This window comes from Microcebus murinus, chromosome 14 (genome assembly GCF_040939455.1).
Source record: "Microcebus murinus isolate Inina chromosome 14, M.murinus_Inina_mat1.0, whole genome shotgun sequence".
Lineage (NCBI taxonomy): Eukaryota > Metazoa > Chordata > Mammalia > Primates > Cheirogaleidae > Microcebus > Microcebus murinus.
Genome location: NC_134117.1, coordinates 22,959,544 through 22,973,881, shown reverse-complemented (window position 1 = coordinate 22,973,881; position 14,338 = coordinate 22,959,544). Strand labels below are relative to the sequence as shown.

Below are 14,338 nucleotides of genomic sequence, written 5' to 3'. Positions count from 1 at the left end.
GCAGTTAGTTCCCCAGCGGCTAGCACCATCATATAACTTGACTCTTCCAGAACAAACCCACAAGCTGAAGCACACTTTTCTGAAGTGTCTGCCTCGCAGCCATAGTTATCTTAAAATGCACTTCAAAGAACAATAACTGTGCCTTATATTTTTCCAAGTACATTTGCATATATCTTCACTTGTCCCATACCTCCACCAGGAACCCCAAATGCCCATGCTCTAAAGACCCAAATCAATTAGATAAACTTCAGTTATAATCTACTACTGTAATTATAAAAGGTTAGGGAATCACTTTAATAGTCTTTTAAAAAAGACTGTCATAAGTCAAAAAAACCCAAAAAACATTACTATAGCATGAGTAGTTTCATGCGGTATTCAGTTTCCACACAAAACAGTAGTACTATCCAGCTCTAAGGACAGTAAGAATGAATTGAGCTACATACATGTGAGCTTTTTGAAAAGCTAATTGTATAAAGTCGTCATCTAGTGAAATGTTGCCATTTTGGAGCCTACCCATTAAACATGCATTTTCTTAGGTGTGAAATGATTTGGTGATCATATAGCAGACTGTCCCTATGCTTAGAAAATACAAGCTGAAGTTTTTAGTGACTCTAGCTAAAGGATATATGGGTATTTTCTGTACTCACTTTTTAATTTTTCTATAGGTTGGAACATTTTCAAAATAAAAAGCTGGGGATAAAAAGACATCTTCAATGTGGAACACTTTCTTTTTGGGTAATTTGACATTGTTGTACCCATACTTAAGCCAAACTCCAGTGTTTTTTTTAACATTAGCCAAACAATAATAGAGCAAAATCCACACACAGATTCTACCTGAAACGCCTTCCTTCCTGAGCAATATTAAGTAGAGAGTGAAGGGCTATCACCTGTGCCATCAGGAGAGAGAACTTCATTTTTATTTAGTCCTTTTTTGGGTAGCCCTAATTACATGCATGAACACCAATTCATTTACTTCAACAACAACCCATCATGTAGGTACTATTATTATCCCCAATTTGCATTAAAAGAACCTGAGGCGCAGACTTGCCCAAAGTTACACAGCTGCAAAGTGGCAGAGCTGAGATTCAAACCCAGGTAAGGAGGCTACCAAGCCCAGCTCCTCACAAGGCCATACTGCCCATCTTTAGACAACCCGTATCAATCCTTCTGGGACCCAAACTGGGCTTGATGTTCATAGTTCTTTCATTACTGCAGGTTTAGCCTTTGCTGAGACCCTCACAAATGACTGAAGATTTCAAGTCCTTCTACAAGGAAAAACTCAATGCTATATTTTGTTCGAAAGGTTAGAAACAAACTAAAGGCCCAGCAGAAATGGTTAGATAGAGAGTCGCCCTACACATATAATGGGATACGGTACATCTATTAAAGACACAGGGCACTTTTATATGTACTGTTGCCAAATGACCTCCGGAAGCCAATGTTAGACCTAAAATACAAGGTGTGGGACAATGTGTATTGTTTGCTAACCTTTACTTATGTTTTCTAAAGAGGATAAACTATACAAATATGTTTGTGAGTGCATATAACATCTCTAGAAAGATATGCAAGAAACTAGTGACAACTGCTGCCTTTGCAGAAGGGAACACAGAGCCTGGGGCACAGTGTTGGGAGGGAGTCTCACTTTCCTGTGTGCACTTTTGCATTGCTTGACTTTTTATGATGTGCATATATTATTATTCAGAATAATCGCTAAGACCATAAGTTATGGCATTATGAAGAGGAACAGTAACAGCAGATTCCAGGACAGTCCCTATGAGGTTTTTCATCAGCATTCTCAGTTACTCAGGCTCCAGAATTCAGCTCCTGGGATTTGGTTAGTGGCAGGGGATTGGCTTGTGGCGTTCTGAGGCTCCATGCACAGACTGGCTGGTAGAGTCTGTCTGCCCTGACACTTACTGAAGCAGGAGCTGGCCTGTGGGTGGATGCAAAACCTGCCACTTCTAGAACCCCTCTAGTCACCTAGGTTGTTAGGTCCTCCTGAGAAATTAAGTGTGAATTCTTTTCAGTTGCTTCACCAGGCCTAGGCTTCAATCCATTTTGTTCCAAATTACAGATAAAAATAGCATCTCAGCCAGTGCACTGGCCCATACCTAGCACTCTGGGAGGCCGAAGTGGGAGGATCGCTTGAGGCCAAGAGTTGGAGACCAGCCTGAGCAAGACTGAGATCCCTTTTCTACAAAAATAGAAAAATCAGCTGGGCATCATGGCAGTGCCTATAGTCCCAGCTACTCAGGAGGCTGAGGCAGGAGGATCGCTTGAGCCCAGGAGTTCAAGGTTGCAGTGAGCTATGAGAACTCCAGGCACTCTAGCCCAGGCAACAAAGTGAGACTGCTTCAAAGAAAAACATCTGGCCAGGGGCCTGGGACTAGGATGAGTGCAAGGATGTTATCTTGGGAACATCTTCTCATCCCTTCTTAGTTGAAGAATCCCACATTGCACTGCTATCCAAAGCTCCTCCGACTGTGGACAAACAGAGTTTTCCTTCAATTAAAGGACACTTGTTCTTACTGTTCTGAATGAAGTGAACAGAGTTCATTCACTTGCATTAAAAGAATAGATTCCTTTGAGTTTATTTTAAGATGTGTTGTCATACCACTCTGGGATCTGATCTCATTGGTTCTTAAAGGCCAACAGGGCCTCATACCATAAACACCAGGGCTGGAGACCTGGCCCAGCTCCACCCACTGACTCAGCTGGGCACCAGCCCAGGCTCAGGGATGTATGGGCTGAACTGGAGGTGGACTTCTCTGCAGACCAGGGGACCTGGAGTCATCAGCAAACCTTTCCAATACTTGTTATTAGCATATGTTTGCAAACAGTAGACTTTAAAAAGTCATCTTTAAGACTGATCAGTTTACATGGGATTTAAAGATAGAGCTAATACTTTCTTCTCTTTCTAACTAGTGTGAAAATGGTAATGTTTATTGTCAGATGAGCTACAGTTTGAATGTCTAACCACTAGGGGCTGAACTAACTCCACTAAAACATTTTTTAAACCATTTCTTTTGCAAATTGTTTCCAAGATGAATGAATCATACCACTCATAAACTGTAATGTCTAAGCCCATGCCTTCCAACGCTGAAAGGCTTTCAAGTTAAGAAAGAGAGAAATGTCAGATTCATGTTCAAAGAATAAAGGGCAAGCATGAAATAAGAAATAACATAAATTAGAGAGAACACAAGAACCAGAACGATATCAAAAAATCCCAGAGTGGTGGCTTATCTCACTGTATCAGAATCATCTGGGGAACTTACCTGTCCACCCCTTCCCCATCCCCTACAGAATCAGAATCTCCAGGGTGGGACCTAGGCTTGTTTGAAAGAGCTCTAAGGTTGCATCTTATGTGCAGCCAAGGTCAGAACAAGTGTGCTAGCCTAACACCCACTATGGAAAAGAGGGAACAGAGGCTAGGAGAGGGCTGGTGCTTTGACCATCCTCTCTCTAAGTCGCTACTGGGAAAAGCCCCAGGTCTCCTGACTCTCCCCTCAGTGCTCTCTGGGAGGAAGCATCCCCTTCCAAGGCACCAGGGTGTCACCTGTACATTGCACCACTTACGGTTTGGTTTCTGGCAATCTTCCTGAATGATCCCGTGGATCTTTCTGTGCAGGTCTTTGTCTTCTCTGGTTACCTAAATAGGAAAAATAGTTCAGAGTGAGAGTGTGTTCTTAGGTAACACAGCAGTTGTGTCATTCGGACTCCCAAATTGGCATTTAGGATAGTTTCTAAAGATTTCGTAACAATCATCCTCCCTACTCCAACAACAAGGTTTTTGATACTTGGCCTATTGTCATACCAGTTCTGTCCCCAAGCAGCTCACTGCTCTCTAGTTGGCCCAGAGGACACGCCCCCAGGAGTTGGTTCACTGAAGCCATAAAGCTGGAATTATGTACTTTTAAGAAACAATTCTCTTCTTTAAACACTTGTAACATGTTCATAAAAGTTATTTTATTTGTTATTATATTTTTGAGATAGGCACAAGTGATGAAAGCCTCCGATCTCCACCCCACAACTCCTTCTTCTGGGCCCTGACACCTGCCTTGTATTGTATCAGTTTTCTTCCTTCTCCCAACCACAAAGAAAAATAAAAGAAGAAAAAAACTATAAGGACAAGCTAGTATGAGAATAAAACTAGCCTATCCACAGAAACAGAAGGCATATAATAATCTAGTTTCTTTCTCAACCAGCTCAGGTAAGAGGAAAGCAGCAAATGAGTTTCACCTTCACGTTCAGGAGTAAATCTAATAACAAAGAGAGAAAAGAGAGAGAAAAAAAGAGAAAGGAAATAAGGGAGAGAGAAGCATGCAAACAAACAGCTGTAAGTTTCCTGCTTAGAGACAGCCCAAGACTGCCTGTATGACCAGACTCACTGGGGATGCTGGTAACACCTGCCTTCTCTCAACTCACAAGGTCATGGTGAAGATTAAGTAAGGTAATGCGTGAGAGCTACTCAAAGTAGGAGAGCACTGAACAAACACAATTGTTGACTTTACTGTGATAACCATTTCCTGAGCAAGGCCTCAGGAGAAAGGAAACCTACAAGGCAATCAATGGAGGAGTAAAGTCTGAGAAGGGGCCAGGAGACCTATTCTTGCTTGATTACTCTGTTCAGACTCACAGTGATTCACAGAAGGAAGTGCCCGGCCCACCACACCTCGCCCTGCACTGCCGTTCCCAGGAAGGGCAGCTCCCTGCATGCCTGGGAGAAATGTGTGTCCCAGGGGCTGGCTCAAGGTGAGCTGCCCCAGGAACCTCTCCAACCTCCCAGGAGGAAACCAGCTCAACCATCCTGCACTGGGCCTCCCATCCAGGTGCTATCCTCACCCTTACACAGACTGGGATACCTCTTTCACAAGTTGTCCTAGTGGTATGTAAATCATAGCTTCATTTCCCAAAACTCTCTAAAATGAGGAATTACCAGGGTATATCAAAATCGGGAAATGTCCTATTAAGAAAAGGCTTCCCCTCAGGAATCTTGTCTGTAAATAGTGAGACTTCTGAGATACCTCAGAGCGTGGATCAGTCTCTAGAAGAATCACACGTGACTGAGGCCACATCTATGCTACTGTTATCAGTGGCCCTGAGGGGGTCCATTCTTAGCTTAGCTCCTCCAATATTTAAGGACTGTAGCAAGAGGCGAGCCTTTAACTTAGAAAGAATGAGTAGAACAAGCAGCTGTACTCCTGTTGGGACTATCAACTGGCACAGCCTTTAGGGAGGCCAATCAGACCGTGTTGACCAAAAGCCTAAGTGTACACGCCCCTTTGCACCAGCAACTCTCCTTTTAAGAGTCAATCTTTTTTTTTTTTTTTTTTTTTGAGACTATGTCTCACTCTAGCCTGGCCTAGAGTGCAATGGTATCATTATAGCTCACTGCCACCTCAAACTCCTGGGCTCCAGTGATCCTCCTGCCTCAGCCTCCTAAGTAGCTGGGACTACAAGTGCATGAAACCACACCTGGATAATTTTTCCATTTTTTTTTGTAGAGACAGGCTCTTACTACATTGCCTAGGTTGGTCTCAAACTCCTGGCCTCAAGTGGCTCCTCCTACTTCAGCCTCTCAAAGTGCTAGGATTACAGCCGTGAGCCACTGTGGCCAGTCTTAAGAGTCAATCTTAAGAAATACTGACATAAGTTCACAAAGATAGTTGTGTAAAAATAGCCCTAGCAACACTATCTGTGAAGGCAAAAGTTGGAAACACAGTAAATGTCCATCACAAAGGAACGGCTAAAAAATTGATAGCAAGTACCCATAATATGGAATGCCATGAGGATGTTAAAAGGAATGTCGTAGATTTCTAAGTACTAACGTAGAAAGGTGCCTATAATGTACTATTTTGGTACCAAAAAAGTCACTGAGCATTAGAGTAGCAGTTTCCAACTGTCCTGGGGACATCTGGCAATGTCTGGACACATTTTTGGTTGTGACAACTGGGGAGCTACTGGCATCTAGTGGGTGAGGGTCAGGGATGCTGCTAAATATCCTACGATGCACAGCACAGTGCCCATAACAATCAATCATCTTGCCCAAATAGTGCTGAGGTTGAGAAATACTGATTTACAAGATGGTCACACTTATTATAAAACAAAAAAGCCACAGGAGCACATGTTTATATGTATGCATTTGTAAACATACAGATAAACGTCTAGAAGGATATACAGTTGTCCCTCAGTAAATGCAGGAGTTGGACCCAGGACCACCAGCTTATACCAAAACCTGTGCATACAGTCTGCCCTGCAGAACCCAAGTATATGAAAAGCCAGCCCTCCTAATATGTAGGTTTCACATGCTCGTATTTGGTTGAAAAACATCCACATATAAGCAATGGACCTACACGGTTCAAACCTGTGTTGTTCAAGGGTCAACTATATTGTTAAAAGAGGTACCTTGGGGAGAGATAATGGCCAACTTTCACTTCTGACTTTATACCTCTTAGTAAGTTTTAAAAGCAGTAAGTGGTTATTTGTAAGTAATAAATATATTTGTCTCGAACTCCCCCAGCCTCAAGCAATCTTCCTCCTTTGGCCTTCCAAAGTGCTGGGATTACAGAGCTGAGCCACTGCGCCTAACCCCATAAGTATATTTATAATTGAAGCTATGAAGGAGAAAAATTAAGTTGCAGGTCTCTTACATAGTACAGGTTCTCAAAACCACCATCTTTCTGGAAAACGAGTCCTTTATCCTGCAGCAGCTGTATAGCATTCTTAAATATACTATGAATCGCCTTGGAAGTGGTGTCCTTCTTATCTGCCTGTGTAAAGAGGAAAAAGAAAAAAAAGAAGAAAAGATGTAAGTCCCAACTAATAGCATCTGAAAACAACTCCCTAGACCAACTGGTTCATGAATTTGCCCAACAGGCTTTTTATCTGCTGAGTCAAGACGATGGAGAAATGTACCAGCCTAGCAGGATGTATCTTGGAGGACTGAAAAGTATGCTCTGGCAGGCTCATGCTCCTTAACTGTTTCACATTTTAGTTGTGCTTTTTTGTCTAATTCAATAATAGGTAGCAGAGAATCAAAAGGCTACTCTCGCTGTTGGACAATCTTTGACTTACGTTTTATACAGAACCAACATATTGTATACATATTAGCCCCTTTCTCCATTAAAACTATGGCTATGCGTAATCTCTTCCTAGGGACTTCAAGGATATTTACACATACTGAAACAATTTGGGGATTCTGGCACATAAGTATTAAACAGTCTCTTTATTTTAAGTGGAGGGCTGTGGAGGCAAACAGCTGTGCAGAGACCTATTGTGGGGTCCACCAGGCTGAAGGTGGAGATGGGCCCTCCAGTGAGGCAAGAACCCACCTGGAAGGGACCTCGGCTACTGTCAGCTCTCCATCTCCTCACTTTCAATATTTCTTCCCTTCTCTAAGAGATAGGTTTGCCTATAGAGGCTACCAGGTCACCCTACGTTTTATTCCCAAGGAAGCTAGGCTATCACTTATGTCCCACCTCGGTTAACTGGATAGTGTGCTTCTTGAGTTGGGGACTTTGTACTACATCTCAGCCACCCACTCCCTGGCACACATCAGGTGACCAATAAAGTACCTGTGAGATGAGTGGAACAAGTATCTCACTAGAGAGGCTGTATCCTTCTTATTAGTCCACTGGGCATTTTCTATTCATTCTCAAAACAAAGAAAATGGTGAACAACAACTGTCCTTCAAGGTACAGATCCATTTTTAATAGGATAGAAATTTATCAAGATATTAAAAACATCAGAGCTCCAAACAAATGTGGCCAACTTTCCCAAAAAGTGTTTTAAGGCAAAGGCCTACCTCTAATGAAAGGTACTTACAAAGGCCATCTGGGGCAATATCCATTGATGCTGAAAAAGAAAGTGTGGCTGAGATATGCTGATGACATTTCCTCAAGGTGACAAGGAAAGGAAAGAACCTCCAAATGGTCTCAAATGCTGCCAATTCCATCCCTAAAGAAACCTTCTCTTCCTAGAAGAGGCCTTCCAAATAGCCGTTTTGTTAATCTAATAGATGCTGGTGATGTTTCACAAACGTGCTCTCCTGGGCTAAAGATGATAGTCTAACACTTTTAACTAACTTAATAGTTTAAGGTTTTTCCTTAACAGAATAAGCTGGAGAACCTGGTCATTAGGACATTAGGGCTTTAAAATGGGCAAACATTCCAGGATATGACAGCATCCATTTTCTGAAGGGAGAATAAGGCTGAGAAATATTTGACAACTCCCACGGGCAGAAAAACTATCCGGGTGTGTTTAAAATAAACACCTCACCTAGCAATCTTCAGCCGCATTTCTTGTTATTCATGGGGGCTTAGGGCAAAGCTGCTTTTAATTTCATACATGAGTGCTCTTACTTAGGGGACTCTCAATCGACCTGAAAGAGATTCATGCACAGACCTCTACCACCACTTAATCTTTATAATTCTAAGGAGATCTATCTTCTTTAGTCAATTTAACATGAGGATTCTAAGGGTCAGGTTTATTATATCTCTGAGCAAGACAGAAATACACTGGAAACTAACTAGAAATGATTATGACATGATTATTCCTGTCATTAAAAATAATGGTTATCCCCAGACCATACAGAGCCTGGTTCCTTCCGGACTTCAGTAAGATCAGTAGCAGGAAGAGAGAATGCCGGGCCTGGGAGATTAAAAAGTTTCAGCTGTGAACAAGAAGGACTCCACAGAAATGGCACCCTGTAAATATAAACAACATGTGAAGCTTCCTTTCCAAAAACATTTGCCTCAGCTGACCCGGGGACATGTTTCCCTGGCCTGGTTCTGAAGACCACAGTCTCAAGGGTAAATAAAGCCTCAAGTCTCTTCCTCCCAGCAGCTTCTCCTGGACAGGGATCTGTGTCTTTCTTGTCTTTTTCAAAACAGCAATGACAGACTCATCAGATTTAGGAAACCGAAATTGCTCACAGACAAAAACCGCCACTGGCTGAACACGCCGAGCCTTACCAAGCCTCTCCTGTCTCAGGTCAGGAACTGGGTGGATCCTGAAATATATATAGTCCTCACTCGCAAACAAACTCAACATTCATCCAGCTGTCAGAGAAACAATGGTTTTGCAAGACCTGCTTATCATGTTTCTGGATTTGCTAAGAAGAGCCACTATGAAAAAAAAAAAAAAGAAAAAAGAAAGGAGGAAACATTGAAGCCTGCTCTCTCTCTGCCTCTAAACTATTACGCCATCACAATGATTTTTTTGTTAAGCTTTCATCTGTGTGACAACAGAAAGTGCCAAAGGATCTAGGGTTTCACCATCTTTGTGAAGCATCTTTAGTCTCCCAGGCCTCTATTAAACTGAATTCAATTTAATGACACTGACCTCCCCAACTAGAGCAACGTGAGGGACTAATTCATAATTGATGGAAAAAAGTTTCCAAAGACAGCAAATATAGTGCCATAGTCATTTCTTATTAAACATGCAGCACTGGGCACACACAAGTTTCTGCTCTAAGCATTTTCAAAAAGCTATTGCACCAAAAGTTTCCCACAGGTCATTCTGAATGCAGGAGCCTTTTAGTCCTCAGAGTCCTTAAGTCTCTCTCTCTCACTTAATTATAGCTATCACAGAAGAGCTGGCTTCATGTGAAGAATGTGGTATTCACTAAGCTTTAAATTTCCTTCCAAACATGCTGATAGAGTCATCAGAAGTCCTAGGAGGTCAATTTGGCTTTGAGCCTCCTCTAAATGATTAAGTGGAAAGGTCAATCTTGCTGTCAGCAGACAGTTGGAGAGCTGCAACTGTTTAGAAGCAACCTTGGCAAAGAATAAAGCAGCCAGTCATGACCCTTTCCACCTCAGTGTTTTCTGAAATTATATCCCTGTTCTCCCCATATGAAATCATGGGTCACTGGGCACATCAGCCTGTTGCCCAAAAGAGATAATTAAGTGCACAAACAAAACTGAGACGCAGTGGCCGTGCCTAGGAGGTCAGGAGGGTGACCTGGTATCTCTTCCAATAGAATCATGAACAACTTATGTTACCTAGCAAGGACATTCACAGCAGCCCTGTTGGTAATGGCAAGAGACTAGAAAACATGTGAACAGTCCAGGAATGGAGAGACTGGTTAAATAGTAATGTATTTACTATTTTGACATGTACCGTAAGGGGTACATGTCACAAGAGACTGTAGTGGCAAATCTATGTACTGCCAGGAAAGGATCTATAAGACATGCTGATCACTGAAAAGCTAGCCCTCATAGAAAACCACAACATGCTACCATCTGTGTAAAAAAGAAAGGGCTACAACTACTTAGAGTTTATAGCTGCACAAACTATATCCAGAAGAATATTCAAGAGACTAGTAATGGTGTTTGTCTCTGGGACAAGGAAGCAGGAGAGAGGATGGGAAGGAATATTCCTTTTAACTATATGCTTTCTGGGACCATTTGAATTTTTAGAAAACCCACTCATTCCTTCAATCAACAAATAATTACTGAGAACCTGTTCTAGCCACTGAGTGGAGAGCAAAGAACAAGAGAGACACAGAACTTAAATTCTGGTTGAGGAACAGGCGGGAAAACAAATAAATACCAGTGATATTCACAGATACGGAAACAGGTATAAGAGTCAGGGACCAAGTGGTGATCAGAGCAAATGGCAAGGGAGGGCAAGAAGGTGACACTTAAACTGAGATCACTCCATGGCAGGGTAAAGAAAAGAAAGAGAAATAAATAAACATTGTTACAACACCAACAAACCTAAGAACTGTAATGAAAGGGAAAGCCTAAAACCAAAGTCTCAAACAATTCTTTTTTTTTTTTTTTTTTGCTAGACCTCATGCTTATATAGGGCAAATAATTCTTAATTCCAAGCAATAAATAAACACCAAGCAACCAAACAAGTTCATCTACAACATTAGGAATAAAAAATATGGAGGCAACGCTTTTCAAGAAGAATAAAAAATTACTTAAATGTTCTTGAAATTTTATGGATAAACTAGAATACAACTTGGTCTTTATTTAACTCCAAAAACACAATAGGTTAACCTTATTCTGAAAAAGGGAGAGCAAGTCATTAAAAACCATGGTTCAGGTTAAAGATCTTGCTGATCAATAAATCATCTTGGATGGATAATTATCTCCCTGCTCCCTCACTTGGCTTCTGCTGAGATTAAATACACATTTCAGTGAGTATTAACAGCTAAGTACTGTAAACCTTAGACTATTAATATTTTCTATTTGAAGATTAAGTGTAATGAGATTCAGTAAGGAGGGGGGAAAGGGCAGGTCCAGTCTTATTTCAAGTTCTTGGTGGTCAGTTGTTTCTTTCTAGAATAGAAACAAACTGTGATAGAACCATCATCTCTGTTCCCTGGCCCACCCTGTTAGTCCTAATGCCTAACTGCAGACTTGGGAGACGGAATGGAATTCCCACATGGGCAGGCTGCACTCACTTGGTCGGAGCTGTCGCTGTGAATCACAGGCTGATTGGCAACAGACAGCAAAGATTCCACTATCTCCAGCTCCTGCTGGTAAAAGGTCTGTACTTTGTTCTCCATGAGGAATTCTTTAGCTTTTTCACTTAGCAAGCTCGTGAGACTGGCAAGGTCCAGGCCCTCTGGATTGCTGCTGGGGAGAAAAAAGCCCCACAGAAAACTGTCACCTTTGCTCCTTTTTGGTGTGCAGAAAACAGGAAGTTAGGTAGAAAATGCAACACTATATTGCTGCTCGTTTTTGACATAAAGAGTAATTCATACAGTGAACATTGTGCAGTTATTTAAAATTATGAAGTGGAACGATAGGAACTAACAGAGCTATGCATGATAGATTAAAAAAAAAAGTCAAGCTGTAGAATAGTATGTAAGGTATGGTCCCATTTTTGTATAAAAGCAAATGACAACCTGCAAAATATATGTGTGAATATTCATGCTTATGTAAGCACAGATCTAAAAGAATACACATCAGACTAGGAACAGTGGTAACCTCTGGGGAATGGAACTGATGTGGGAGATGGGAAAATGGAGAATTTTCACTTTTTATTTTATACAGGTCTATAGTTTTACTTTAATATACTTTTTTGAATATGCAATATATTCACATGTTAAAAAACATTAAAGAGTACACAGTGAAAAGCCCTTTTATCTTACTCCCATCCTACCTCTCAGTTCCCACCCCCAGAGAGCTGCTGTTTCTGGTTCTCTCTGGCTCCTCTCAGAGTTCTTCTGTGCATATATTAGCATATAATGCATATAAATACGCACATATTCTAATTCCTCCTAGTCCTCCCTGGTTGGGAATGGCTGGTCTAGCTTTTCTTATAGGCTTTTGGTTACAATGTGCTATGGTATAACATTTCGATTAGGATGTGCCTTGCTGCAGTTTTCTTCAGCTTTCTTGCCTTGGGGTTTGTTGAGTTTCATGGATCTGTGAGTTTATAGTTTTGTTTTTCTTTTTGAGACAGAGTCTCACTCTGTTGCCCAGGCTAGAGTGCCATGGCATCAGCCTAGCTTACAGCAACCTCAAACTCCTAGGCTCAAGCTATCCTCCTGCCTCAGCCTCCCAAGTAACTGGGACTACAGGCATGCGCCACCATGCCCAGCTAATTTTTTTCTATTTTTAGTTGTTTGGCTAATTTCTTTCTATTTATAGTAGAGACAGGTCTCACTCTTGCTCAGGCTGGTCTCAAACTCCTGAGCTCAAGCAATCCTCCTGCCTCAGCCTCCCAGAGTGCTAGGATTACAGGCGTGAGAGTTTACAGTTTTTATCAACTTGGAAAAATGTCGGCTATTATTTCTTCGAAGTGTTTTTCTCTGCTCGCACCTCTACTCCTTTGGTGACTCTAACTGCACATATATTTTCCTCACAATAACCCTAGAACATGTGTACTATGATCTTTGCAGATAAGGAAACTAAAGCATACAGAGGGTTAGAGCACTTGCCCAGAGCCCCACAGCAAGAAGCGGACAACTCAGGATTTGAACCCAGGCTGACCCGAGCATGTGGGCTCCCACTGCTTGGCTATGTTATCGGCAGTGACAAGACACAGCTTACCTCAGTGCCTCTTCTTTCTCTAGGGCTGGGCTGCAGAAAGGCTGGTCATAAACTTTCCTATAGATGGAGGGCAGCTCAAGCATCCTTGCAACTTGAATGTTCCACATTGGATCATCCACTTTATCTAACAAGCATCAGAAAAAAGATGTCACAGCAATGACACTGAGATCAGTTCTTCTCCATGTCCAAAGTGCCAGCAGAACAACAGTAAACGAGGCACTAGGTGGGCCTCCTTTCTCATGGGTGCCCAGGGGTCACCAAGGCATCCTGCAAGAGGGAATGCAATGCCCCAAGTGCCACAGGCTTGGCCAGGGTGTCGGCTGGGACTGGACATAAGTGTATCATTCCTCTGTTCCTCTGGTGGACAGCCCCTGTCCTTAAGACGTTCAACTGAAAACCAGCCAGCACAGCACAAAGAGAAGATGATGGAGGACTGTCATATAGCTGTTTTCATTTAAAGTCAACAGACTCAATGGTGTTCAAGAAATTTCCATCATTTTGAAGAATATGAATACTCTGCCCTAATGGATTAACACTTAGACCTTCAAAGTACTTTGGAAACTACTATGTTGTCCAAATAAACTTACTAACTAGATATAGTAAATGATTCATTTTCTTTCCCAATTTATAATTACTTCTTTACAAAATTAAGATATGCTGCTTTTCTAAAGAAAGCATGTTACACAATATTATTTCCTCCATTAAATAGAGTTAAATCTTATTTGAACTTTTTCTAAGTCTGACTTTTAGCTGAATAAGAGTTTACTAGACACACACCCAGAATAACGACCAATGTGGTCAAAATCTTTCACACTTACAATAAGCGGTGGCATGAATTTCTCGCTCTTCCCTGTACGTGCGGATGTAGCCTCTGATTCGGACAATATCCCCAATTTCTAACTTTGTTCTCTGTTCAATGGCCTCTTGTAGCTTCTTAAGTTTTGAGGTTAAGCTCTGCTCTTCTGCTGCACTTGGAGCAGCTGTAGCTGTTTAGAGCCAGAAGTAAAGAAATTTATAACACAATCTCCTCTACCACATTTGTGACATGGTTTTAGGGTAAGACCAACACAATACGTTTATTTATTCTACTTCTGATTAGTTGCTCCACTGTAGGAAATCCACATAACCTTGGGAAGTCCTCTGCTGAGCAAGCGGTATAAGCTGTAATTATTCAAGAGCAGAGTGCAGGGAACAGAGTCTGGGTGGAGGCCCAGTGGGCGAGTTCCAGTGCGACTCCGGCACCTTCTTTCTGGCCCCTGCACCGTCAGTGCAAAGGGCTCCACATGGCCCAAAGCTGAATTCTGTACAGAGTGCAGCCAGGCACA

General features: G+C 41.9%; 1 protein-coding gene across 4 annotated transcripts in view; it reads right to left on the bottom strand.

Annotated features, from left to right (window-relative positions):
* STN1 (STN1 subunit of CST complex) overlaps positions 1–14,338 on the bottom strand; it is a 35,267-nt gene that overhangs the window by 4,242 nt on the left and 16,687 nt on the right. For 3 of the 4 annotated variants that reach the window (XM_012770574.2, XM_076009810.1, XM_012770552.3), the window contains 5 exons: positions 13,832–13,999; positions 13,014–13,137; positions 11,417–11,591; positions 6,651–6,770; positions 3,577–3,649 (listed from right to left, as the gene is read on the bottom strand). In XM_012770574.2, coding sequence (XP_012626028.1) covers positions 3,577–3,649; positions 6,651–6,770; positions 11,417–11,591; positions 13,014–13,137; positions 13,832–13,999 — 660 coding nt within the window. The remainder of the gene's footprint in view (positions 1–3,576; positions 3,650–6,650; positions 6,771–11,416; positions 11,592–13,013; positions 13,138–13,831; positions 14,000–14,338) is intronic. The other variant, XM_012770592.2, reaches the window with a different exon arrangement.